General features: G+C 34.2%; 1 protein-coding gene across 2 annotated transcripts; it reads left to right on the forward strand.

Annotated features, from left to right (window-relative positions):
- The first annotated feature begins 3,466 nt into the window (after positions 1–3,466).
- On the forward strand, positions 3,467–23,749 carry LOC107766117 (protein ZINC INDUCED FACILITATOR-LIKE 1). 2 transcript variants are annotated; one of them, XM_016584850.2, is made up of 17 exons: positions 3,467–3,831; positions 10,401–10,441; positions 10,939–10,999; positions 11,093–11,195; positions 11,287–11,389; positions 11,470–11,523; positions 11,702–11,764; positions 12,049–12,098; positions 12,189–12,264; positions 17,983–18,168; positions 19,099–19,186; positions 20,271–20,356; positions 20,436–20,543; positions 21,045–21,089; positions 21,217–21,305; positions 22,707–22,750; positions 23,327–23,749. In XM_016584850.2, the coding sequence occupies exons 1-17, from the start codon at positions 3,678–3,680 to the stop codon at positions 23,419–23,421; spliced, it is 1,446 nt and encodes a 481-aa protein (XP_016440336.1). In that variant the 5' UTR covers positions 3,467–3,677; the 3' UTR covers positions 23,422–23,749. The 2 variants fall into 2 exon arrangements, with proteins under 2 accessions (XP_016440336.1, XP_016440337.1); XM_016584851.2 differs by lacking the exon at positions 3,467–3,831 and adding an exon at positions 9,941–10,279.
- Positions 23,750–25,222: the final 1,473 nt, after the last annotated feature.

Here is a 25,222-nt window from a genome sequence, read left to right on the forward strand (position 1 = left end):
AGCTATCGTAGAGGTTTTTGGTGAGCAGTATTTGAGATCGCCAACAGCTAACGATGTTGCAAGGCTTCTTCACTTCGGCAAGCAGCGTAGTTTTTCAGGAATGCTAGGTAGTCTAGATTGCATGTATTGGAGATGGAAAAAATTATCCAACAACATGGGTCAGACAATATGCAGGTCGTAGTGGATCCCCAATAATTATTCTTGAAGCTGTAGTTGATTATGACCTTTGGATATGGCATGCATATTTTGGTTGCCCTGCACCAATAATAATATTAATGTTTTAGACTCATGACATTTATTTTCTAATATTGCTAAAAGTATTTCTCTCCCCGCCCATTATATTATTCAAGGAAAAGAATATAATGTGAGTTATTATTTAGCTGATGGTATATATCCAAAATGATCTACTATTGTGTAAATTATTCGTGAACCATGTTTTCAAAAGATGAAATATTTCGCGATGAAACAAGAATCATGTCGAAAAGATGTTGAACATGCATTCGGAATTTTGCAATCTTGTTTTGCAATTATTGCAGGGCCGTCATCTTTTTGGAGAAAAGAAGTGCTACATGATATATTAACTATATGTATTATACTGCACAACATGATAATTGAAGATGAACGTGATCTTAATGCACCAATTCAAGATGCTTGGGAAAGTTTAACTCCAACAGTAGAAATGGTAGTAGATGAAAATTATCGATTTGAATAAGTTTTAGCTCGACACAAAAAAATTAAGGATAAAGATGCTCATTTTCACTTCATAATGCATTAATAGGACATTTATGGGAGCAACATACTAATCCTGAAAGTTGAATATTTATGTAGAAATTAAACTAAATTTTAATATAATGTAATATTTATTTAATTATATCTTATCAATGCCATTTTTATTTGAATTATCCATTAATATGTATAATGTATAATATTTTCTTACAATATATATTATTTAAAAATTTATGGTATAAAACAATTTTATATTAAATAGTTATAGAAGAAAAGAATATGAATTATTTGGGATGAATATTTTTTTTAAAAAAGGATTTGTTTTATGAAATAAAAAAAATTAAATAAAAAATAATAATATAATATAGAAGAGAGAAGAATATAAAATAAATATTCTTTTTGGTATAAAAAATAGTGTAAAAGTTAGAGTTAATTTGTACCATTTTAATGTAAAAAATAGTGCTAAGGGTTGGAGATGCTCGTAGCAAATTGGATCTCATGCATATATATCTTGTTTCTCAATCGGGTTTAGCATTAGTCTAGATCTAAATCGATATAACTCACAAGTTACCTGCAAAATTTCCTACCAATATAAAACCACAAAATTAGGTTTAACACTTTATTCATGCCTGCCCAAAACCAAGTAGGATCCAAACACAAAATGACATTAGATTTGGATTCTTTGATGCAGCCATTTGTTGTCCATTTTGTCATGCAGTGTACGTGAGACTGAAATATTAATAAACACCTTTATTCTGTAATCATGTGAACGAATGTTTGAACCTCGAGCCCTACACAAATCTACGTGATGAATGACGCAAGGTTTTGTCGTTTAATTTCATAGTATATATTTTTCTGTCTTCGCCTTACAATTAACAATTTTTTAAGCTTTAAATGTTTCTGCTACAACGGAAATACTTTTGCATCTAAAATATATACTTGTATGTTATGGAGTATTATTTCTTATTTCGCAGATTATTTTTTTTGTAATTCAAGATAACAAAATTCAATTAGAGTATAAAAAAGATTTGTTCGATATATATATATAAGTGAATTTTGATGTCACGACCCAAGTCTATGGTATATATTGTTCACTTTGGGTCTAGGCCCACATGTTACGCCATCTCGAGCCTCAAAAGCGCGGTGAAAATAGCACGGGCTAGCCACTTTTCGAACTAGTAATTGAAAAATAGCCACTATTTTGTTGAAACATGGAAAGTTCCAGCATAATATGCTGGATTATGAAGCTCATACGTATAAACTTCCAGCATATTATGTTGGAATTCTAGCACACGAAAAGTTTCAGCATAATATGCTGGATTATGGAGCTCCTCGTATAAAATTCCAGTATTATGAAATTCCAGCACATTATAATACTGGAAGTTTATATATATATATATATTCCGGATTTTTGTTCATATTTTATCTTTACATGAAAAAAGTGGCTAAATTTCGATTATTTTTGAAACTGTGGCTATTTATCAATTACTAGTATTTTTTGTTTTTCACCAAAAGTGCATGTACCATGTGAACTTGTGTCATGCCTTATAAAGCTCTTCACTTCCTCTCCCATTGCGATGTGGAACTCGCCTAAGGTATACACCCATTTTTCAAAAGCTTGCCAGCCTAAAAGTCTATGATTCCCGCTTGACTCACCCTTATCGGCCTTAAAGGCATCACATTTGCTTTAGTGAAATTCTTAACTTAAGAGAAGGCAATCTCAAATATTGCGTAGTATTAACGTGAATACGTCTTATTAACCCGACTGATATACTAGTGATAAAGTGTGTCTGGTCAAATTCAATAAAATACAAAATTGTGGAAAATAAAATCTTAAACACATGATTTTAAAATGCATTAGACATCTCTAAGAAAACTGTTGTTGGTATGCCAAAATAGATATAATAAGTAACATATATTATAATAGATTAAATTTTATATATGATGTGAAGAATCCTCAATCGAAGAAATAAACTATTCCTTCCGCCCCAATTTATATGTGGTATTTTTCACTTCATGAAAGTCAAGTTGACTAATCTTTAAATTTAAACTGAATTAAACAACTCAATATTTTAAAAATAAAATGTAAATATTCAAAAACTATAAATATATATATATATATATATATATTATAATTTTCTCTTATCATGATGATAAAAATATATTTTAAAATATTTATCAAAATTTACGCAATTTGAATCAAAAGGCAAAAATTACCACATAAATCCGGACAGAGATTGGTAAGAAGTAAAAGTATAACAGGCCCCACAGTCCCATATGCTGGTTCGGAAAAGAAGCTTAATGAGAAATGTCTACCAATATGGCGTCTTGAGATGTTACATAAGATCGATGTTACATATAATTTTATCATATTATATTTCATTATATTACATTATTTTAACGAATATAACATTTAAATATATTATATTATTTGTTATCATTTTATGATGATAAATACTAACAATATAAAGAATAAACTTATAATATTATAAAAATAAGGGGTAGAATTATTATAAAAAAAATAAAAAAAAATGTTAAAAATTATTTAATACTAATAAGGAAGGCAAGATGAGAAACCCGCCACACTAAATCTCCAAAAATATTATATAACGACGAATTTAATAATACGATGTAATACAATTTAAATAATAATTAAAATAAGTAATAATATTAAAAAAACAATACCATACATAATAACCGTCCAAACAAGCTGTAAATTTGGTTGCGCAGTTGAACGAGTAATTATTAAGAAAAAAAAAAGGACACAGAGAGATAGAGAGACGGAGAAAATCCACGATTTACATGATCAGAAAATTGCATCGATATATGTACACGTGACTAGAAATGAGCCAAAAAAGAAAGATGTGGTGCATGTGAGAGATAAACGCTTTCGTTTTCTACTATTCTTCTTCCTCCTCTCTCCCCAATTAAAGCTTGGTAGTTAAACAAAAATGGAGGGCGGCGAAGAGGGAATTAAGGAGACGCTGCTGAATAAAAGATACTATGAGAATTGCCCCGGTTGTAAGGTGGATCTGCACAAGGCAGGCCAACGTGGTTTGCCCATTAAAGAGCTCTTCACTGTATGGGTTGTGGTCCTTGGCACAGGTAATTAATTACCTTTCACTTTTTATTCTTAATTTTATTACGACGATGCTGTCCAGGCAGTTAGCGTCCTTCTCGACTATTCTATTGGATAATTGTTATCTTTGTATAAGTATTGGATAATTATGCCAACCAAAATAAAATCACATACTCTCTCCGTTTTAATTTATGTGAATTTGTATGACTGGACACAGAGTTTAAGAAAAAATAAAGACTTTTGGAATTTGTGGTCCTAAACAAATTAAAAAAAGGCCCAGAGTATTTGTATGGTTATAAAAGTTTCTCATTAAGGATAGAATTGTAAGTTTAAGCTAAATTGTTACCAAATTTAGAAAGAGGCCATTTTTTTTTAAACGAACCAAAAAGGAAACAAGTTCACCTGAACCGGAAAGGAGGAAGTAATATGTTTTGCCAATTAATAATACCATGTTTTGCGGCCAAATTAATCTTAATACGACACTAATTTCATTTAATTTTCTTAGTTTGTTTAGTACTATGCGCTCTTGTGTGATTTTTTTTTTCCATTTCTTTTATTGGGAATTTGGTTCTAAGTGGTGAAGATGTGAGCAAAAGTTTACCATTTTGATGGCACTACATACTACTCAGAATACTTCATAGAAGTTTTATTATTTTTGGTTCTAAAATGTTTTCCCATCATCATCTTTGGTAATATAATCTAACTTTAATCTTCTCATTATCTTACTATTAACATCATTATTATAGTAATTTCATGTTGATTATGATATTTCTTTCCAAATGAATACTTCTTATCTGATTAGCATCATTTAGCAAGTCCTCTTGGATATGGATGATTTATTAATTTCTCTTTTTAAAAAAAAATAAATTTACAAAAAAGAAAAAAAAAAAAGATGGCTAAATAAAAAGGGCGCACTTTCTAGAAAGCTTTTTAAACCAAGTCATCTGCTTAAGTTCAAAAGAGACTTTTACGAAAATCAAATGAAAATATTTTTCAGAGATCACAAAAGCAAGTGTCTACTGCTGGTGTTTGATTGTTTAGTATGCGTACTGTCTGTCATTTTTTCCGTTTTCTTTATCTTAAGGTGTATTTGGCTTGTCTGAAAATTTCAGACATTTTGTTTTTACTTAAGGAAGTCATTTTCTAGTGTTTAGTTATGAAAAAAATATTTTTCATCAAAACAGGAAAAATCACTTTGCTAATATATTATAAATATTTAATGTATTTTTATAAAAAAAAGTTTCACTCACCAACTAAATATCAAAAAACATTTTGCATGAAATTTTTTGGAGTTTCGTTTTCCATGAAAATAAATTTTTCACACCTAACACACTCTAGACGAGGCTTTATGTGGGGGATAAGGGTTCTTAGTTCGACTTGATTTTATTTTTACATATAGAAATAAATCGGTTACGTTGGTTTGTTGGATATATATAAAATGAATTTCACCAAATATTTTTTGTAATCCCTCTTTTTCTGTTCACATTAAACGCACCTTCAATTCATTTAACTTATTAGAGTTACATATGAAATATTCGATATGTCAATATATATTTTTGCGAGAATTCAACAAATGAATGAACATAGAGGGTGTGTTTGGTACGAAGAGAATATTCTTCTGAAAAAGTTTTCTTTGAAAATATTTTTCTAGAAAATGAGTGATTTTATCACTTATTTTTTTATATTTGGCTGGTGAGTGGAAAAAAATTTCGGAATTTTTTTTTAATAATTGGTTAATGAGTAATTTTTTTTTTGGAAAGTATATAATTTCGGCAAATGCTATAGGGTGAGGGTGGCGGAGTTAGGGGACGTGAGGCGTGGGTAATGGGTGTAGGATAGCGGGGGGGGGGTGGGGGCGGTGGGGGTGGGGGTGGGGGTAGGGGTGGATGGTGGGTGAGGGTGAAGGTTGGTGGAGAAAGTTGAAAAAGAGTTTTTTTTCCTCCTTTTGTAGGAAAAATATTTTTCTCAAACTTTTTTTTAAATATTTAAATCAACAAACATGAAAAAATTGAAAAATATTTTCCTATCAAAAAACACACACATCCAGAACCTATTAATGTACATCCATATGTTAAAAGTTTCACTGTACCATGAGATATGAGAATTAGTCCTTTCATAGATCTAATAACGTCCTTACTATGGTTTCAAACTTGACTAACCTTTCATTAATAAAATAATAAACAAATGCCTCCAAAATAATTCTATATAGAAGAATAAAAAATTCAAACAAGTATCATGAATATGTTCTGATAACGTTTTTATGAGAAAAATATATAACTCTATTCTCAAAAATCTCTATAAAAATCAATATTTATATTCATTTGAATTCATTAGTACGTGCTTGTGTGTGTATGGATTGGTTTCACTTTTTTGGTTTGATAAGACATTGTTGGAAACCGAAGCTTTGTTGCACAGCAATTAAAAGTCAGGGTAAATAATAAATAAGAAAGTAAAATTTAAGAAAAAGAATAGGTGGAAACCATTTAAGAGGAACGAGTTTCTTGCTGAGACTAACAACGTGCTCATCAAATTTATGTAAAAATGAAGATATTTATATTAATGACTTATTATGAAAAATATCCTTCATCTATGGTTCAGAATCACGTACTTATTGTACGCCAAAATATTTTGGCAATGTAATTATTAAAAGACAACGGTAATGCAAGAAACAGATCTTGCATATAATTTTGACCATAACCATAATGGTATAACTTTCTCTTTAAAAGAGATATTCACCATATGGATGTTGATGAATATGTGGTAGTACCAAATTAATTGAGAGCTCTGGAAGAGCCAATTATTACTATTTTGGAGAAACACAATTGATTACCAATAAGGTATTGTATTGTAGTAAATCTCAAAGAAACTTATTCAGTTCCAAAGTACACGCGAAAACGGTTGATTATATTGAGACTATAAATAAAGGAAAGATTTAATATCTTTTATTACTACAACTTGTAGCGGGATAATATGTATGTGAAAAGCTACCCGCTTTATTCTCCAGTTTGTACTACACAAATAATAGAATACCACACTAAAGTGGATGTTTATTGATATAAAAACCCATATCATAATAAACTTGGTGTTTATCGATAATTGCACACGTCATGCTGTAAACCTGAACTTTATCAATATTGATAATTTATTCAGTTGGCATAATTGGTTTGGCCATATCAATTTAAGTATGATGTGCAAAAATAATAGAGAATTCACATGGGTAAATATTAAAGAACTAGAAAGTTCTTTACGAATTCTCTTATATTGCTTGTTCTCGTTAATTAATTGACCAACTAATATTGGGATTGAATCCCATGAATGCTGGAAATATCAAAAGTGAATATGGGCTCATTCACCTGCCATATATACCACATAAGATGCATCTATGAGATGGTTACATGTGCGATTATTATTAACCTGCAACTTGGTGTTTGCGAGGTAATTTGCTCAATAATTTAAATTAGAGCTTAATTTCCAGATTTTCTATCCAAGATATTTTATCTTAATAAGTTGGGTTACATCACAGTTGGTTTAGCAAAATGATTTATTTAGTGCCTCCACTTAACTGCTAAAATATTGCTTATGAGAACGAAGTTATCTATATCAGTTTGATATACGTTATATACGAAAATATATTATATTCTCCCATCACAAGTTGTTTGGGTCAGGAACCAAATAATTCCATCTTGTTATTATTGATGTGCGTTGTATATATTGATTAACACCATAACGCACAAAGATGGATTCCCAAAATTGAGGGAAAAAGTTAGTTTTTCTAACATGAGGGGGAGACAAGATAAACAATTGAGAAAAAGTTACGTGGAATGAATTATTATTTATACATCTCGATCCTCGAATAAGATAATATGAACTTGAAGTTCATAAATAGATAATTCATCTGCAATATATTGCAAAGCATGCCAAACACATTTGCTGACCCAAAGAAAGTAACTATATTCTCGTTGCAAATGCTCATATTAAGTCCTAGAAGGACAAAGTTTATGGTATACTTAAAGCGTATAGACAAATCGGTTTCAAATAGAACTTCTTGATAAAGAAGATGAGCAAATGATCAAAATGATCATAATAAAGGAGGCAAGTGATCTAGAAGATCACATGACATAACACTTCATAAAGTCTCATGAGATATTCATGTACCTGAATATATGAATGAAGAGATATCTATGTTATGTCTTTATGAAAAAATATTGGAACCGATATAAAATGTTTGTCGACGACATCTATCATAGCGCTAAGTATAGATGAGGATCTTAAGTCTATCGAATATAGACACAAAAGTATTGGCCAAATGGAAGAGACATAATTCAAGTAGAATTGATTCCATATGAAAGACATATAATTTTGTCTATGTTGTTCAAATACTTGAAAGTATAAAGTCAATGGTATGTGCAATCAGTTTTCGATATCTTATATGTCTAGCATGACATAAAAACTTGATATGCATCTAAAGTCTATTATATGTCTTATATGACTTAACTTATATGACAATCCTTGAAGGATTTAAATCGCTTGAAGCATATACAATACTTGGTCCCGAAGTACTGTATGATAAGTGTAATTTGTGCACATATGTATTTTGCTATAACTATAAGCACGATAATGTGATAGCGAGAATACCTCTATGGAGATATTGAAAAGGCCATTCTACGGCAGTTTATGAAGACATTACATCTCTATCAAGAATGATGATTTCAAGATGCAATATATTCATTCAAGTTAATATAGTTGATTTGTTTATCAAGTCTCTACCAAAGATCGTTTAAAGATGGTGCACAAGATTGGAATGCAAATACTTAAAGATGTGAATTAATGCTCTCATCAGGGGGAGTTAATACACGTTGTACCCTTTTTCTCTTACAAAGTTTTGTCCCACTGGGTTTTCCTTGCAAGGTTTTTAACGAGGCAATCAAAAGGCGTATTGTTAGATATGTGTACTCTTTTTCCTTTTCTAGAATTTTTTTCCCATTGGGTTTTATTTAGTTAAGGTTTTAACGAGGCACATTATCTGTTGAATAGATATTCAAGGGGGAGTGTTATAAATATAATTCTATTTAATATGAATGTCTATATTCTAGAGAGATTCTAGGGTTTATTACTTGGTGACTAAGTCACCCTCTCCCTATAAATAGAGGGTTCTATTTCATTTTAAATCATCCCAAAATCAATAAGAGTTCTCCCTCCCTACTTTTCTCTGCAAAACTCTTCTTTCTTCTTTTATTGTTTCATAACATAATTTTTAAAATTATCCTTTCTTTTAACATTTTCAACTGTATGAAAACGTCTTCAATAGCAATAGTATGCTCTTACTTCACCTTGCCCTTAATAACTCATCAAGTTTGGTGCTTCTTGATTCCCAGAAAAATAAAGTTAAAAAAAAATGTATTAAAGGGCGTTGTAAAGTTGAAGGAAAATTAAAAGGGTTCATCTACCGTGAATTGTCTATTCACTTAAGGCCTCGTTCTTTTTTTCTTTTTTTTTCAAAATTTCTTTTCTAGAAATGTGTTTGTCCATTAAATTTTGTAAGTTTTTTAAAAAAAAAAATCAAAAATGAGTTTTTTTTTTTAAAAAAAAACCCTAATTCTTCAATCACAAAACTGCAAACATAGTTTTAAATTTCAAATATCATTTTCAACTTAACTCTAAATACTATTTTTTTTCAAAAATTATAATTTTATGTCCAAAAGCCTACTTACAACTTGTTTGAATTGTTGTTACTCGTCGTTTCATAATGTATCGTATTGTATTGTATTGTACAGTATTGTTTGGTGAATACAACAATTGGATAGATTGTATCGTTTATCGTCGTTTCATAATGTCACACACCAACAATATGAAGAATAAACGTGGTATTACTAAGAAAAAATATGATATAGAATCGAATTGTTATATAAAAATGTAGGGTAAAAGATAAAATATAATTTTTTAATAATAAGGAGGGGCCAGATGAGAGAAAAAATAAGGTAACAATGCCACCACATCAAATTGGTCATTCTATAAAGTGATATTTTTCGTCATTACACAACGACAAATTTAATGATACAATATAACAAAATACAAGTAACAATCAAAATAAAATATTTATGTTTAAAGTAACAATTCGAGACAATAGGTAATAACAATCCAAACAAGGTGTTAGTAGGTGATTAAAGAGAAGTTTAGAAAGTGCTTTCTCGACATTTCGAAACCTTGTTTCAAACGGACAAATCTATGCGCGTTCAGTTCCTTTATAAGGTAGATCGAGAATAAAAAAAGCTTTGTTCATGGAGTCCGCCGAGGTTTTACCCCAATGGCAGGAAATAAAAATAACGTCAAAGGAGAAACCTACTTCCTGTTTCAATGCGGTCCATGTCCTATGTACTGTATAATTATGGACAACCACCACCAAACAGTAATCTATGGCTGATGCTTTCCTGGTCACCACAGCAAACAATCAGTATGTTGGATTCATGCAGATGTGTAAAGTCTCAGAGCTTTTCCTTGTAATGTGTAATTGTATCTTTGCTTTTGATTTTATCTGTTGATATTCAGACTCATGATTTTATTCTTTTTCTTGTTTTCATGTGATTCAACACTTCAGCACTTCCAATATCATCTCTCTTTCCATTCCTTTATTTCATGGTAAGATTAATCTACTCTTTTTTCTGTTCTTTTATTTCAAGTTTTACGAAATACACATGCTTTTAGTGAAATTCAGATATTTTTATTTGATTTTCAGGATTGGAGTGAGTCTACTCAATCCTTATAATAAATGTTAACATAATTGCTAATCTTAGTGACTGGCCTTAACAAGGTGTTTGTGTAAGATTGTCATTGTAGAGATTTGGCCGAAGTTTGGCTTTCTATCCTCAAATTGAAGATTGTAGATTCTGCTACTTGCTATTGGTCTCCTTTGTTCTTTTTTTGATTGCATATAACTTTTGTTTGTATAGTTATATTCTTTTAACTACTGTTATTTCCAGTCAGCAGTAAAAATCTGATAGTAAGCTTGAAGTCTTAGCTTATTTGATAGTATCACATTTACCATGCATACAATTGTGCATGACACCCTTCTTGTGAAGATAATGTTTATGCTATAGTGGCAGTCATTGACTTACTGATTTTGGCTCATGTTACAGATAAGAGACTTTCACATTGCAAAGAGAGAGGAAGATATTGGTTCCTATGCAGGTTATGTAGGTAAGCTTATTTCATGCCGTGATTTGTATCTTGATATATAATCAAATAGAGTCTCTGTCCGAAAATACTTATAAATTTCCTGAAATACTTAAGGTTCTGCATATATGCTTGGAAGAGCTTTAACATCTGTCTTTTGGGGAATCGTGGCTGATCGATATGGACGAAAACCAGTAATAATTATCGGCACTTTTACAGTGTATGTCTAATCTTTATAGAAATGTTTTCTTGTAGGTTTCATTCATTTCAAAGAATACAACTTTATACTTTTTGCTTTGGTTTGGCTTCAGGGTTGTTTTCAATACTCTCTTTGGTCTTAGTATCAACTTTTGGATGGCAGTCATAACAAGATTTCTTCTCGGTAGTTTAAATGGTTTGCTTGGACCAATAAAGGTATCTATCAGTTTGATACCATTATACGTCAGTACTGCATCCTCAGCTTTTCTGTTAAGATACTGACCTTCCATGTTTAGGCATATGCTGCCGAAATTTTTCGTGAAGAATATCAAGCACTAGGAATGTCAACGGTAATATGTCCTTACTTCTCACTTTTCAGTGATGCAAACGATTTGTAACATATGACAAGATTGTACATAATGGAAGACCAACAACAAAAGCGACTAGAATGCATTTCCGAATGACCATTTACACCGTGGCTTTTGTAGAATTTTATTTTATTTTTTCTTATATGTTTGAATACTTCAGATTAGTACTGCATGGGGCATTGGATTGATTATTGGACCAGCTTTAGGAGGCTTCCTTGCCCAGGTATTTATTTTCTTACTTAGTTATTTCCTTTTTTTATTCCTTCCTTCTGCTAGGGGAAGAGAGTCAGTCATTTTATGATAAACTGTAAGACGCATTTGCTAAATCTAGCATTGCCAGAAAACAGAATTTGAAGTGGTATTCTTTTCATAGATAGAAGAAAGTTTCTTAGCCTTGAATTCTTCGTGTTTCTATTTTTCAGTATTCTCTGCAAATCGTAGCAAGAGAATTTCCTTTAGCTTTAGGCAATTTACATGCCTGTTCACTAAATGTTGTATTTTCCCTAGCCTGCAGAGAAATATCCAGCCACATTCTCAAAGGATTCTGTATTTAGAAGGTATATTGCCCTCTTGCTTTTCATGATTGTGTATCTTCTTCTGTTGCTTGAAGTGCTCCCTGGCTCCAACATTTGATATTTTTTCTGCAGATTTCCCTACTTCTTGCCTTGCCTATGCATATCACTGTTTTCCTTGGTCGTGGCTATTGGTTCATTTTGGCTGCCGGTAAATCTATATTATGATTATGTTAATTCCTTTTGGGTTTTGTCAAGGCACACACTGTTTCTGTCAAATCATGTATCCTTCCGGTTTACATGAAAGAGTCAGTATTTCACCTCCGGGGCCAAATGGAACTTTGCATAAATTTTTAATGGATATGATTACGTATAGTTTCAGATATTCGTTTTACTTTATTGTTGAGAGTGAGATTTGTCTAGCCATCTTTTCCCTTTTGATCCTTCCAAGTTGTTTTTCAGCTTTGGTGCATTTGGTGATGCAGGATGGGGTAGGGGCAGTTCTAGTTGCACTTCAAACTGAATCCTAGAAATTGAGGTTTGTTCTTTTCTTTTTCGTTGTTAGAGTTGGGAGCCTATAACATATTGAAGGAGAGGAAAACTAAGCCTCAATTTGGTAAGTGGAGGATTGAGTGGAAAGTTTGTTGCCCTTACATTTTTGGGACCGTATTGAGTAGGATAAGGAGTTGCTATAAGAGGGAAGTTCTGGTGTTTCGGGGTTGAATGAACACTTAATTATTAAGGATTCAATTCTTCATCTTACCTGGTTTCACGGACCACATCAGTCCGCGTGTCTTTCTCTCTTTTCGTTTTGATGGTTCCTTCTTGCCAGTGTTGCGGAAGCCAAATGTATAGAGTGTGAATAAGTCACAACTACTATACCAAAAATTATGACAGCCACCAAATAATAAATAAGACAATAAAGCAATAATAAAGGGAACACCAGAATTTACGAGGTTCGGCTAATTTTGCCTACTCCTCGGACACAACCAATATTTTATTCCACTCCAAAAATACAAGTGAAATAATACTAAAGAGAGAAGATACAAATGCCTTAAACAGATGAGAAGGCAAATGAGAGGTGTGTATCAATCCTAAACATTAGGCTTTCTTTTATAGGGGAAAAATCCCCTCCAAACTTAACTCCCAACCAATGTGGGACTTTGGCATTTTGCCAAACTTCAACAAATCTCCACCTTGGCAAAATTCCACATTTTCAATTCTCTCTCAATAACAAATTTTGGTTGTGTCTTCATCTTCAATCTTCAGTGTTCAACAATGTTGATCAAATCCAAACAATGTTGAAACTTGACCGCAGTCACCACCTTTGTCAGCATATCAGCAGGATTCTCTGTAGTATGAATTTTCTTCACCGTGACTCCACCTTCTTCTATGATTTCTCGTACGAAATGATACCGAATATCAATGTGCTTCGTCCTTGCATGATAAACTTGGTTCTTCGCTAATTGAATAGCACTTTGACTATCACAAAAAATTGTGATACTTTTTTGTTCAACACCAAGCTCCTTTAGCAATCCTTGAAGCCAAATTGCCTCTTTCACGGCATCTGTAATAGCCATGTACTCTGCCTCTGTTGTAGACAAAGCAACTGTTGACTGCAAAGTAGACTTCCAACTAACTGGTGCCTTTGCAAAAGTAAACACATAACCAGTAGTTGATCTTTCTTTGTCCATATCACCCGCAAAATCTGAGTCACAATATCCAACTACAGACTGATTGTCTTCCTGCTCAAAAACTAACCCGACATCTACAGTATTATGAATATACCGTAGAATCCACTTCACAGCTTGCCAATGCTCCTTCCCTGGATTGTGCATATATCTGCTAATAACTCCAACAGCTTGTGAAATGTCAGGCCTTGTGCAAACCATTGCATACATCAAGCTACCAACAACATTTGCGTATGGTACCTTTGACATATACTCTCGTTCAGCTTCATCCATTGGCGACATAGTAGTACTTAGCTTAAAATGGGAAGCAAGTGGAGTACTAACTGGCTTAGTCTTGTCATCTATGCCAAAACGTTGAAGTACTCTCTTCAAATATTCCTTTTGAGATAAACAGAGTTTCTTTGAACGTCTATCTCTAATTATCTCCATGCCAAGAATTTTCTTTGCCTCACCCAAATCCTTCATCTCGAACTCCTTCTTCAGTTGAATCTTCAACTTATCAATTTCTTCCAAATTCTTGGAAGCTATCAACATATCATCAACATATAGGAGAAGATATACAAAGGAACCATCTTTAAGCTTGTGCAAATACACACAATGATCGTATTTGCTTCTCTTGTACCCTTGCCGCAACATAAACTCGTCAAATCGCTTGTACCATTGTCTAGAAGATTGTTTCAATCCGTACAACGATTTTTCAAGTTTGCACACCATATTTTCTTTTCCAGCAACTTTGAATCCTTCTGGCTGAGTCATGTAGATTTCCTCCTCCAAGTTTCCATGTAAAAACGCAGTTTTTACATCCATCTGAACTAGTTCCAAATCCAATTGTGCTACCAAAGCCAACATAATTCTAATGGAGGAATGTTTTACAACTGGAGAAAACACTTCATTGTAATCAATTCCCTCCTTTTGAGCATATCCTTTGGCCACCAATCTTGCTTTGTAGCGAACATCTACTTGGTTAGGAAATCCTTCCTTCTTTGCAAATACCCATTTGCACCCAATTGCTTTCTTTCCCTTCGGGAGATTGGCCAATCTCCATGTATGATTCTGATGAAGGGACTGTATCTCATCATTCATGGCAATCCTCCACTTATCTTCTTCTGAACTTTGAACAGCGTCTTTATAAGTAGTAGGAACATTATCAGCTACAATTGAGGTTGCACAAGCAACCGTCTCTATGAGACGAACAGGTTTCGTTATTGTTCTTTTTGGCCTGCTGGTTGCTATTGATTCAAGTTGTTGTTGAGATTCCTGAGTTGGAATCTCCTCTACTGGCTCTCCTTCCAGAGGGTAATCTTCATTTGTTTCCTCCTCTGCTTCTTGTGTAGGAAAAATAAATTTTCCCTCAAATTCCACCTGCTTAGAAGCACCTTCATTTTGTTTGGTATCTTCTGTTACCTTATTTACCATAGCAAATTCATCAAAGGTAACATCTCTGCTGAATATTACTTTCTTTGTCATAGGACACCATAAGCGATATCCTTTGACTCCAGAAGTAATTCCCATAAAAATAGCCTTCTTTGCCCTTGGATCCAATTTTGACTCCGTCACATGATAATATGCAGTTGAGCCAAACACGTGCAAAGAGTTATAATCTACAGCAGGTTTTCCGTACCATTTTTCAAATGGTGTTTTGCCATCAATAGCAGCAGATGGTAGACGATTAATGAGGTGGCATGCATATGTAATTGCCTCAGCCCAAAATTCTTTGCCCAAGCCAGCATTGGACAACATACACCGTACCTTCTCCAGCAAGGTCCGGTTCATACGTTCTGCCACTCCATTCTGTTGTGGTGTATGTCTAACAGTGAAGTGTCGAACGATGCCATCATTTTCACAGACCTTATTGAAATGATCATTTTTGTATTCACCTCCATTGTCTGTGCGAATACACTTGATCCTCCTGCCTGTTTGATTCTCCACCATCGTCTTCCATTTGAGAAAAATTCCCAGCACTTCATCTTTGTTTTTCATTGTATACACCCACACTCTTCGAGAAAAATCATCAACAAAGGTTACAAAATAGTGCTTCCCACCCAATGAAGGTGTTTTGGAAGGACCCCAAACATCAGAGTGTACATAATCCAAAATGCCTTTAGTATTATGGATCGCTGTACCAAATTTAACCCTTGTCTGTTTCCCTTTGACACAATGCTCACAAAACTCCAAGTTGCAAGCCTTTACTCCTTTTAACAATCCTTGATCTGATAGAGTTTTCAAGGATTTTCCTCCAGCATGTCCCAAGCGCATGTGCCATAGCTTGGTTGCTTCTGCCTCTTTGTCGTCACTGGATGTCACTGTCGCTGTCCCAATAACTGTACTGCCACGATAGCGATACATATTATTATTCTTCCGATTAGCCTTCATTACCACTAGTGCACCGGAGCATACTCTCATCACTCCATTTTCTGCAATGATTTTGAACCCTTTTGATTCTAGGGCTCCCACAGAGATGAGATTCTTCTTCAAATCCGGTACATATCGAACATCTATCAATGTTCTGATCATTCCATCATGGTTCCTTAATCGTATTGAACCAATGCCATATGAGGTAAGAGGGCTGTTATCCGCTGTGTGGATGACTCCATATTCTCCTTCTTGAAATTCCACGAACCAGTCCCTGTTGGGACACATATGATAGCTACAAGCCGAGTCCATCAACCATATGTCTGATGATGTTGATGACTCTGTTGTAACTAATGAGAAGTCTGAATCATCACAATCAGCTACATTTGAATCCATAATAGCCTTTCCATTGTTATGTTTGGCCTTATTCTTCAACTTCGGACAGTCTTTCTTCCAGTGCCCTTTTTCTCGACAAAAGGCACATTCATCTTTGCTGGGTCTGGATCTTGACTTGGATCTTCCCTTCTTTGTCCTCGTTTGATTTTGAGGACGACCCCTCACAAACAGTGCTTCTCCTTCTCCGCCCTTCTGTTTTTCTCGCTTTCTTTGTTCATAGCTGTACAAAGCTGAACAAACTTCTCTGAGAGAAATTTCGTCATTTCCATGGAGTAGAGTAGTTTCAAGGTGCTCGTACTCATCAGGAAGTGACGCCAACAACATTAAGGCCAAGTCACCATCATCATAAGTTGTATCCATATTTTGCAAATCTGTGACCAACTTATTGAAACTGGTGATATGTTCATTCATCGTGGTACCAGGAACATAGGTGAAGTGAAACAGTCTCTTCTTCATGTACAATTTATTTTGACTGTTTTTCTTCAAAAATTTATCCTCCAGTGCTTTCCATAATTTACTTGCAGAAGTTTCCTTTGTGTATGGATATTTCTGCTCTCTAGCAAGGTAGGATCGAATGGTACCGCAAGCAACACGGTTGATAATTCTCCAATCTTCTTCTCCAATAACATCTAGTTTCTTTTCTTCAATGGCCAGATCTAGCCCTTGTTGAAAAAGGACATCTAGAACCTCGCCTTGCCACATCCCAAAATGTCCGGACCCGTCAAAAATTTCTACCGCAAATTTCGCATTTGACACAATTCTTGTCATAAGCGAAGATGCCAGTGATGACGTATTGTTGACACTTGATGTAGATTCTTCTTGTTTATTGTCTCCCATATTTGACACAAATATTATTTAATAGCTGACGACACAAATCAAGATTATTTCCTTTCTGATGTAGAAGATCAGACTAAGCTGCAACTACAGAGCATACTCAGACAGAACCTTGACTCAGTTACCAAGATAAATCTTTTCTGATGTGGAAGATCAGACTATGCTGCAACCACAGAGCATACTTAGACAGTACCTTGGCTCTGATACCAATTGTTGCGGAAGCCAAATGTATAGAGTGTGAATAAGTCACAACTACTATACCAAAAATTATGACAGCCACCAAATAATAAATAAGACAATAAAGCAATAATAAAGGGAACACCAGAATTTACGAGGTTCGGCTAATTTTGCCTACTCCTCGGACACAACCAATATTTTATTCCACTCCAAAAATACAAGTGAAATAATACTAAAGAGAGAAGATACAAATGCCTTAAACAGATGAGAAGGCAAATGAGAGGTGTGTATCAATCCTAAACATTAGGCTTTCTTTTATAGGGGAAAAATCCCCTCCAAACTTAACTCCCAACCAATGTGGGACTTTGGCATTTTGCCAAACTTCAACAGTCAGTTTGTCAGGTGTCTTCTCCGATTTCCCAGTTTTAGCTGAACTGGAAAATTGTAGAATTTTCATCCCTACAGCTTATGGATTGCAGGAAACACTACACATTCATGATTCAGAAATGCCACCTCAAGATTCTTATAAGGCTCTGGAAGCTGCATCAGATACAAAAGAAGGAAATGAATCAATCCCAAAGGAAAATCTTTTCAAGAACTGGGCATTGATGTCATCAATCATACTATACTGCATCTTCGCTCTTCACGATATGGCTTACTCAGAGGTATTCCATATCCACTAATAAGCATAGGATATAATCACCGCATCATGATTATGAACACATCTCTCTTTTATCAAAAAGTAAAAGATATGCATCTATATAGTTTGACATCTAGTTGATTGCACAGTGTAATTGCAATGACATTGTTGAAACAACTTTCTTTCATCCTTAGGAATATCTCAGATCCTCATTGGTTTATGTTTTATGTTGATATCTGCTCAATTATTTTCTACTGCATGGTAACTATGAAAGTGAATGTGTCGTCTCTACGACAACGAGATAAGTGTCTCTTTTAGAGTTCTGCAGCTCAACCTTCTGCATAAAAATCCTAGGCTCATGGCTATTGAAAGCTGAATATACATGTTACTCATTGCTTTAGAGGGTATCTGAGTAACAACAATGGATACTGTTCCGTTTACCAATAGTGGACCGGTACAATGTTTCAGCCCCTGCCTTCGTTGTAAACTTTTGTAGCTTAATTCTTTCTTTGAAAACTTAAGTGCTAAATTCTCACTTCAATCTTTATTTGTTTAAGTTTCCAAATTCCTAATTCCTGATTCCTGGTGCTGTGTGGTCATTGTTCCATTTGTTAATCTTAATTCATATGTTATTAGCAACTTTTGGGGTATATGAAGAAAGAAGAACGACAAATTGATCATATCAAGAGGACTTAAGACTTCAAAAAACCTCCACTTTTTGCTTTACCTTTTGGCTATTATTAGTTATAAAGTGTTGTAATGTAAAACACAAATGCATTCTATTTAATTACTTAGTAGGTTTTTGGCATTCTCAATTAATACGTATGATCCATAGAGTAATTGATCTAATTTGCAGATGTTCCTATGAGGAAATGCGTAGTTCTTTCAATTCTCAGGCCCAAGGGTTATTGCATAACAATTCATTGCATCATTCCGAACCTATTTGCTTCTGCAGATTTTCTCATTATGGGCTGTGAGCCCCAGAAAGTTTGGCGGCTTAAATTATTCAACTGCTGATGTTGGTGAAGTACTATCGTTCTCAGGTGCAAGCCAATCTTCTCATAATTTCTATTCTTTTTATGGATAGATGAATCTTATTTGACATTTCTTTTTCGAATTAATCTCTTCCCAATTTTTTTCTTCGTCTATTCTCCATCTCTAAATGAGATTTGGAAGAAGCGCCTTGTTGTAATGCAATGCATCACACAATCAAATTAACACCTTATGAAATTAGGAATCTTGATCTATGAAAAGATAGTTTGATACAATCCTTTCAAATAATTACTGTTAGACCTATTAATGCCAACTAAATAAATAGTAAAGAAAAGAGTTAAAGGAAGCACAAAATTGGTGAAAAAGAAAAAGGGAGCGCAGTATTTGATCTATAAACACTTGTAATGAATTTACTGTAAAACTTAATAAAGAAACATGAATATTCTCTGTGGTTTAGGCACACCGTAGGCTGGTGCTGTCAATGGTTATTGCCTTAAAGTTTCAGCCCCACATTCTCCCCTACAGATGTTGTAACAACTAATTATTCTTTTATGCTTGTCATATCTAATCAAGAGTTTGAGAAAGAAACTTGTGTGATTTATTGCACCAAAGTAACTCCTGATCCATCAAATATGTCTAAAGTACATAAAATGTTATTCAGAGGCATTCTTGTTCCAACTTTTATGTTTATGACGACTACTTTATTACTTTATCGAATCCTATGATAGTAACAGAGTAACTCGTTAGTTCCTCTCTCTGCTTATGCCTCCAGTTGGAAGATTTGTCGATATCAAGGTCTTTTTAACTTAAACTGAAACTTACTCTATGTTGGCCGTGATTGCGGAACACGTGATCATTCTTGATAATCATCAGTTACTTATGCCAATATCTCTGTAGAATGGTCTTTATTTGGATTGTTTGTTCAGGTTTCATTCTTGAAAACATGCTAGAGCACATCTCTGTAGCGAGAATATTACCATTCTCGAGAAAGTCAAGCATAACTAGGGATTTTTAGATTGATAGTTTATAGAAGAATTATCTTACCGAATCCTGTGCTGACTTGTTTGACATACAGAGTACATCTCATTTCATATTATTGTACGATGTTGGATACTGAAATGGTGGCAATTTCAGGGTTTGGCCTTCTCGTCTTTCAACTTTTTTTGTATCCGTTGGTTGCCAAGTATTTTGGCCCTATCATCACTGCTCGAGTTGCAGGAGTAAGCCCTTGATTTGTTCAATATGTTAAATTCTTGAGTTCTATGACCAGGTTTCCTGAAAGGCTTGTAATATGATCAGGTTTTGTCAATTCCGTTACTGGCGAGTTACCCTTATATCGCTATGCTGTCTGGGATCACCCTCTCTGTGGTGATTAATTTTGCATCCATGATGAAGAATGCGTTGTCTGTAAGTGCTTTTCTGGTGTCAGTAATTTATCTTACCACTCAATCTATTGTTGACTTGCATACAAAGTTCAAGACCACAATCAAGATTATGCATGATATATGGAAGTGAATGTGAGATTCTTAGTCTTTTAGTGCATTTAGCATAGTAAATTTACTTAACCACTTGGTAGTCAACGTTTTAAGAGAATGCTTTTGGAGGACTTCTGTTTCTCGTCTTGTTGGGAACAAGTACTATTGGAACTGTCCCATATGCTTCACCTCTGGTGAAATAGGAAGAAGTTTTGTCTACTTTTCAAATTAGTAAATGTTCTTTAGAAAAATGATCGGAAGAACCCAATAAAAAAAAAGGAAATCTATTTGCGTTTTGAACTAGTAATTTGTCACAAGAATATTATATGCCAATCATGTGGGAAGCAAAAATTATATACTTGGACAATACTCTACATCCAAATATTGAAATTTATTGTCCCAGATTCTAACATTTACTTTGAATTGCCTCCAGATCTCTATCATAACCGGGTTGTTCATATTACAAAACAACGCAGTGGTAAATTTATCTTTACTCCCTCCTTTGAAAGCTAGATCTTGTAATTGTCAACTGCAGAAGCATTATATTGTCCATGCAATATGCTTTGTTTGGTCTTTGATTGACGTCGAGTAATTTACAACCGCAGGACCAGCGACAAAGGGGAGCTGCTAATGGACTTGCCATGACAGGAATGTCATTTTTTAAAGCTCTTGGCCCAGCAGGGGGTGGAGCACTGTGAGTTCACTTGTTTCCTAGCTACTTCTCAATTTCTAATTTATTAGAATTAAATAAACTTTAAACTTTTATCATTTATGATGTGAAAGAAGTAGAAGCATTCTCCTTTTCAGCCTCAGTAAAGAGTAAAGACATTAATTTAAGAGAACTTGTTTAAAGTGTTATTGCATACTAGAGCAAATAGGCTAGGATGCAGACGAATTTCTTCTTACTTCATTGTTTCAAATTCTCCTGATATAATATGGTTTTCGTGATCTTTAACTAGGAGAAGCATACTAATGTAACCCTGTAATATGGTGGTTAACCTTCACATTTTCAAGTGAACCTGTTAAAGGCTATAACCTTATGACCATCTCAAGTGCTAATGGCCAGTTGGCCACTGGCCAATAGTCGAAATCTTGTATTAAAAGAATAGCACTGCCCCTTATCCAACTAAATCATCGTAACCATTATTCCCATTGTTGTAAAATCATGAAGATTGGAATCAGCAGTGTGCATGAACTTGTTCATATGATTGTAATCCATGAAGGAATAGCACATCCAATGTTCCACCTCAACAGAGGTCGTCTAGAAGGTAGTCTAAATATATACCTCAACAGAAGAATGTTTTGGACATACAGTGTGGATTCAATCCTTTCAGTTGAGTGGACATAATGATTTTCATACATAAAGTCTCTTGGTTTTCCCCATTTACATGCATCATTCATGAGTGCCTGTGATGATGGCCTGGCATCCCTAGACAGAAAACATAGTGAATATTAATTTGTTATTTTGAACTTACGGCAAGTTTGTTTTGTCAGACGTATGAGATTACCAAAAAGAGAAGAAAAAAATAGGAAGGAAAGTGTTAAGACTCGATATATGGATCAACAGACCGATCTATTCTTATCTATATTATTAAACCATGAGCCTAATTTCCTTGCGAGGCATTTGGTCAGTCATAATTGTTTTTAGTGACCCGATGTACCTGCAAGTCTGCATTAATGAAGCAGAGTTCATAGTAGCAGCAGAAACCATTGTAGGAGTAGAACAGACTGCATTGGCTCTCTGAATGTTGAGCCATAAATCAGAAAACGTAGGTCCAACATCGTCTTAGTATCAGTAGACACTTTCGATTCTGATCTTCGAATAAACTATCTATTACATTTGAGAAAATGAGAGGGAAACTGGATCGCTGTTTCCAAATTGAATGTTTGACTTTAGAACGCAATATAGCGATTGATCTTCTTGTCCTAGACAGACTACCTTCTTTTCTGTTAATGATAGCAGGGTTGGGAATTGAATGTGTTTCACATCTTTGCTTGAGAACTCGCAGATTACCTGGTTTTGCTTTAGAAAAAACATGCATCTGTTTTCTTACAGCTAAAGTTGTCCCTTTTTGTTTTGTTTTGTTTTGTGCAGCTTCTCTTGGGCACAGAAAAGGCTTGATGCTTCCTTTCTTCCAGGTAATGATCAAACTCATTTCTCAAATCATATTTCTACAATAGCTAGGAATTTGTTGTGCCTTGGTTTGTATGGAATGGGTGGTGGACTTTGCCTTATTGCTGCGAAATTTCGACACATCGCAGATCAGCGTGACGACAGTGATTGTTATAAGCCATAAGCTTTGTGAAATGGTATCTGGAATAAATAAGTGTCAAAAATATGGAAACTAGGGTCAAATATATAAAATTTATTAGGAGTCTGAGCAAGTGACATTTCATAATATACTGCCCGTAGTAATTTGTTCGGAAACCGCTTTGAACTAGACATCTGGAGCATGGACAATATAAGATGTGAGCCTCAGATCGAGTAAATCACGAATTAAGGGTGGGTCTGCTCTGATACCATGATAATAAAATGCATTTTGAAGTCGGCTCATAAAGTAAGGATTGCCCAGGACTATATAAGGAGACCTAGTAACCCATCGCTTACCGATGTGGGAACTCAACATGTTCTATACTCTAGTAATTATCACCTCTACATGCGTTGCTCGTTGCTCTCTCCTATCTTTATTTCTGTTGTGTTCTACTCAAATGCAGGTAATCAGGTGGTTTTCTTTGTGCTGAATGTGATTGAAGCAATTGGCTTGTTGTTGACATTCAAACCATTCCTAGTCGTCCGACAAAATACGTAGTAGAGAGCTTATGTATTGCAATTATGATTATTTTTTAGTATTCTATATTACGCTTCGCAATAATTAGAAATTGAACTCCACAACTAGCTGTGTGTAACTGTGGACTTGAAACCCCGTATTAAAGAAGTGGGTAAGCAAGAAGTTGCCCTCTTTCTGACTATCGATCAATTCATGCAAACATATACGGACTGGCCAGATGATTTGATCACCGTGAATCAAATTAGATAGGTAAAATGAACTTTGTTCATTCTAAGTCCTTTCTGTTTCGATGAGATTCATATATTTAGCAGCCTAATTTTTGGACTATTATCTCTTTTTACACAGTATCAACTCTTTTTGTATACCAATGCTATATTTTATACTTGTTAGAGCAGTTGTATGTAAATTGATTTTGTTTGCTTTATTATATTTATTCATTGATGGCGACCATTGGCACTCGTTTGAGTCACAATTTGGAGTCGTCGGTCGATAACGTGGAGAGTTGCTTTAAACATGTTACACTTGTTTTATCACTTTCATCTAATAACTGTTAATATTAACTTTTTCCTTCTTGTACTTTTCGAGATGACCATTGCAATATTCTTGGATAACCTTTTAGTATAAATTTTAGTTCTAGTTCTAAGAAGACCATCGATGGATGGGTTGAGCCGATTTTGGGGGTCAATAATTGGGCGGGTCATAAAGTTACTTAGATTAAGTTGAATTGAATCAATAAGTGCTGAGATCAATAAATGGGTGGATCAATGACCAACCCAATTTTGGACGGGTTGGGTGGGTCATTTGGGCTGGAGCCAAGATTGACAGCCCTAGCCATTCAATCTTGATTTGTGGATTAGGAGTTGGATAAAGGGGGTAAAATTCAAGGAATTTTTACACTCTATAGAAAACCTTAGTACCCTATTTATTTTAAATAAATACCATTTTAAAATATGACATCCTATAAATACCTTTTATCCTTTATAGCAAAAAATTTAAATATAGTTACATCCTACAATTAAGGCACCATATATGCTAAATATTATTTTTCTCTCCCTTTTTGTATTTTCTCTCACATAATTACCCAAACCCCAATACAATCTCTCTCTGTTTGCATACAACCAGACTATCTTCTCTCACAAACCCTAGTTTCTTAACTCTTCTTCCACCTCCTCCATCCAAGTAAAGCCCCAGGCCCAATCTTAAACCCAAGGCAACGTTTTTGCTCTCCGGCACCAGCGGCCTACAAACTGATCTGAACCGGAGATAGCTTCGGAGCTTTCAAAGTTCCGTGCTCTCAATTGTTGTAAAAGTTCGGTTATGAATTAAGGTATTCGGTGGAAATGGAAAGAGTGTTCAGTAAGCTTCGGAATTTGGACGCTTACCCTAAAATCAATGAGGATTTCTATGAATTTGCCTCATGGCTGACCAGCCGGAATTAATGGCTGGCCGCCGGCCGGCGAAGCCATATGGCTGTTTCTCTCTCTAGATCGCTCAAATCGCCTATTTGTATTCAGTTGTATTTGAACGTATTCTTCAGCTGTATTCACTTGTATTTAGGTTTAATCAGTTGTATTTAACTATTTTATTCAGCAGTAGTTAGTTGTATTCAAGTGTTTTATACAACTGTATTCAGTTGTATTCAGTTGTAGTTAGTTATATTCAACTATTTTATTCAGCAGAAGTTAGTTGTATTTTGTTACATTCAAGAGTTTATTCAGCTGTATTCAGTTGTATTTTTGTTGTATTCAAGTGTTTTATTCAGATGAATTAAGGTGTATTTTGTTGTATTCAACTGTATTATTCATATGTATTTCTCTTTATT

This window comes from Nicotiana tabacum, chromosome 7 (genome assembly GCF_000715075.1).
Source record: "Nicotiana tabacum cultivar K326 chromosome 7, ASM71507v2, whole genome shotgun sequence".
Taxonomy (NCBI): domain Eukaryota; kingdom Viridiplantae; phylum Streptophyta; class Magnoliopsida; order Solanales; family Solanaceae; genus Nicotiana; species Nicotiana tabacum.

Bases quoted from the DNA above. Each gene is read 5' to 3' on its own strand.
- LOC107766117 (XM_016584850.2), top strand. From the start codon at position 3,678: ATGGAGGGCGGCGAAGAGGGAATTAAGGAGACGCTGCTGAATAAAAGA. The intron at 11,765-12,048 runs GTATTTATTTTC...TATTTTCCCTAG, and splicing joins TAGGAGGCTTCCTTGCCCAG to CCTGCAGAGAAATATCCAGC. The intron at 21,306-22,706 runs GTGAGTTCACTT...TGTTTTGTGCAG, and splicing joins CCAGCAGGGGGTGGAGCACT to CTTCTCTTGGGCACAGAAAA.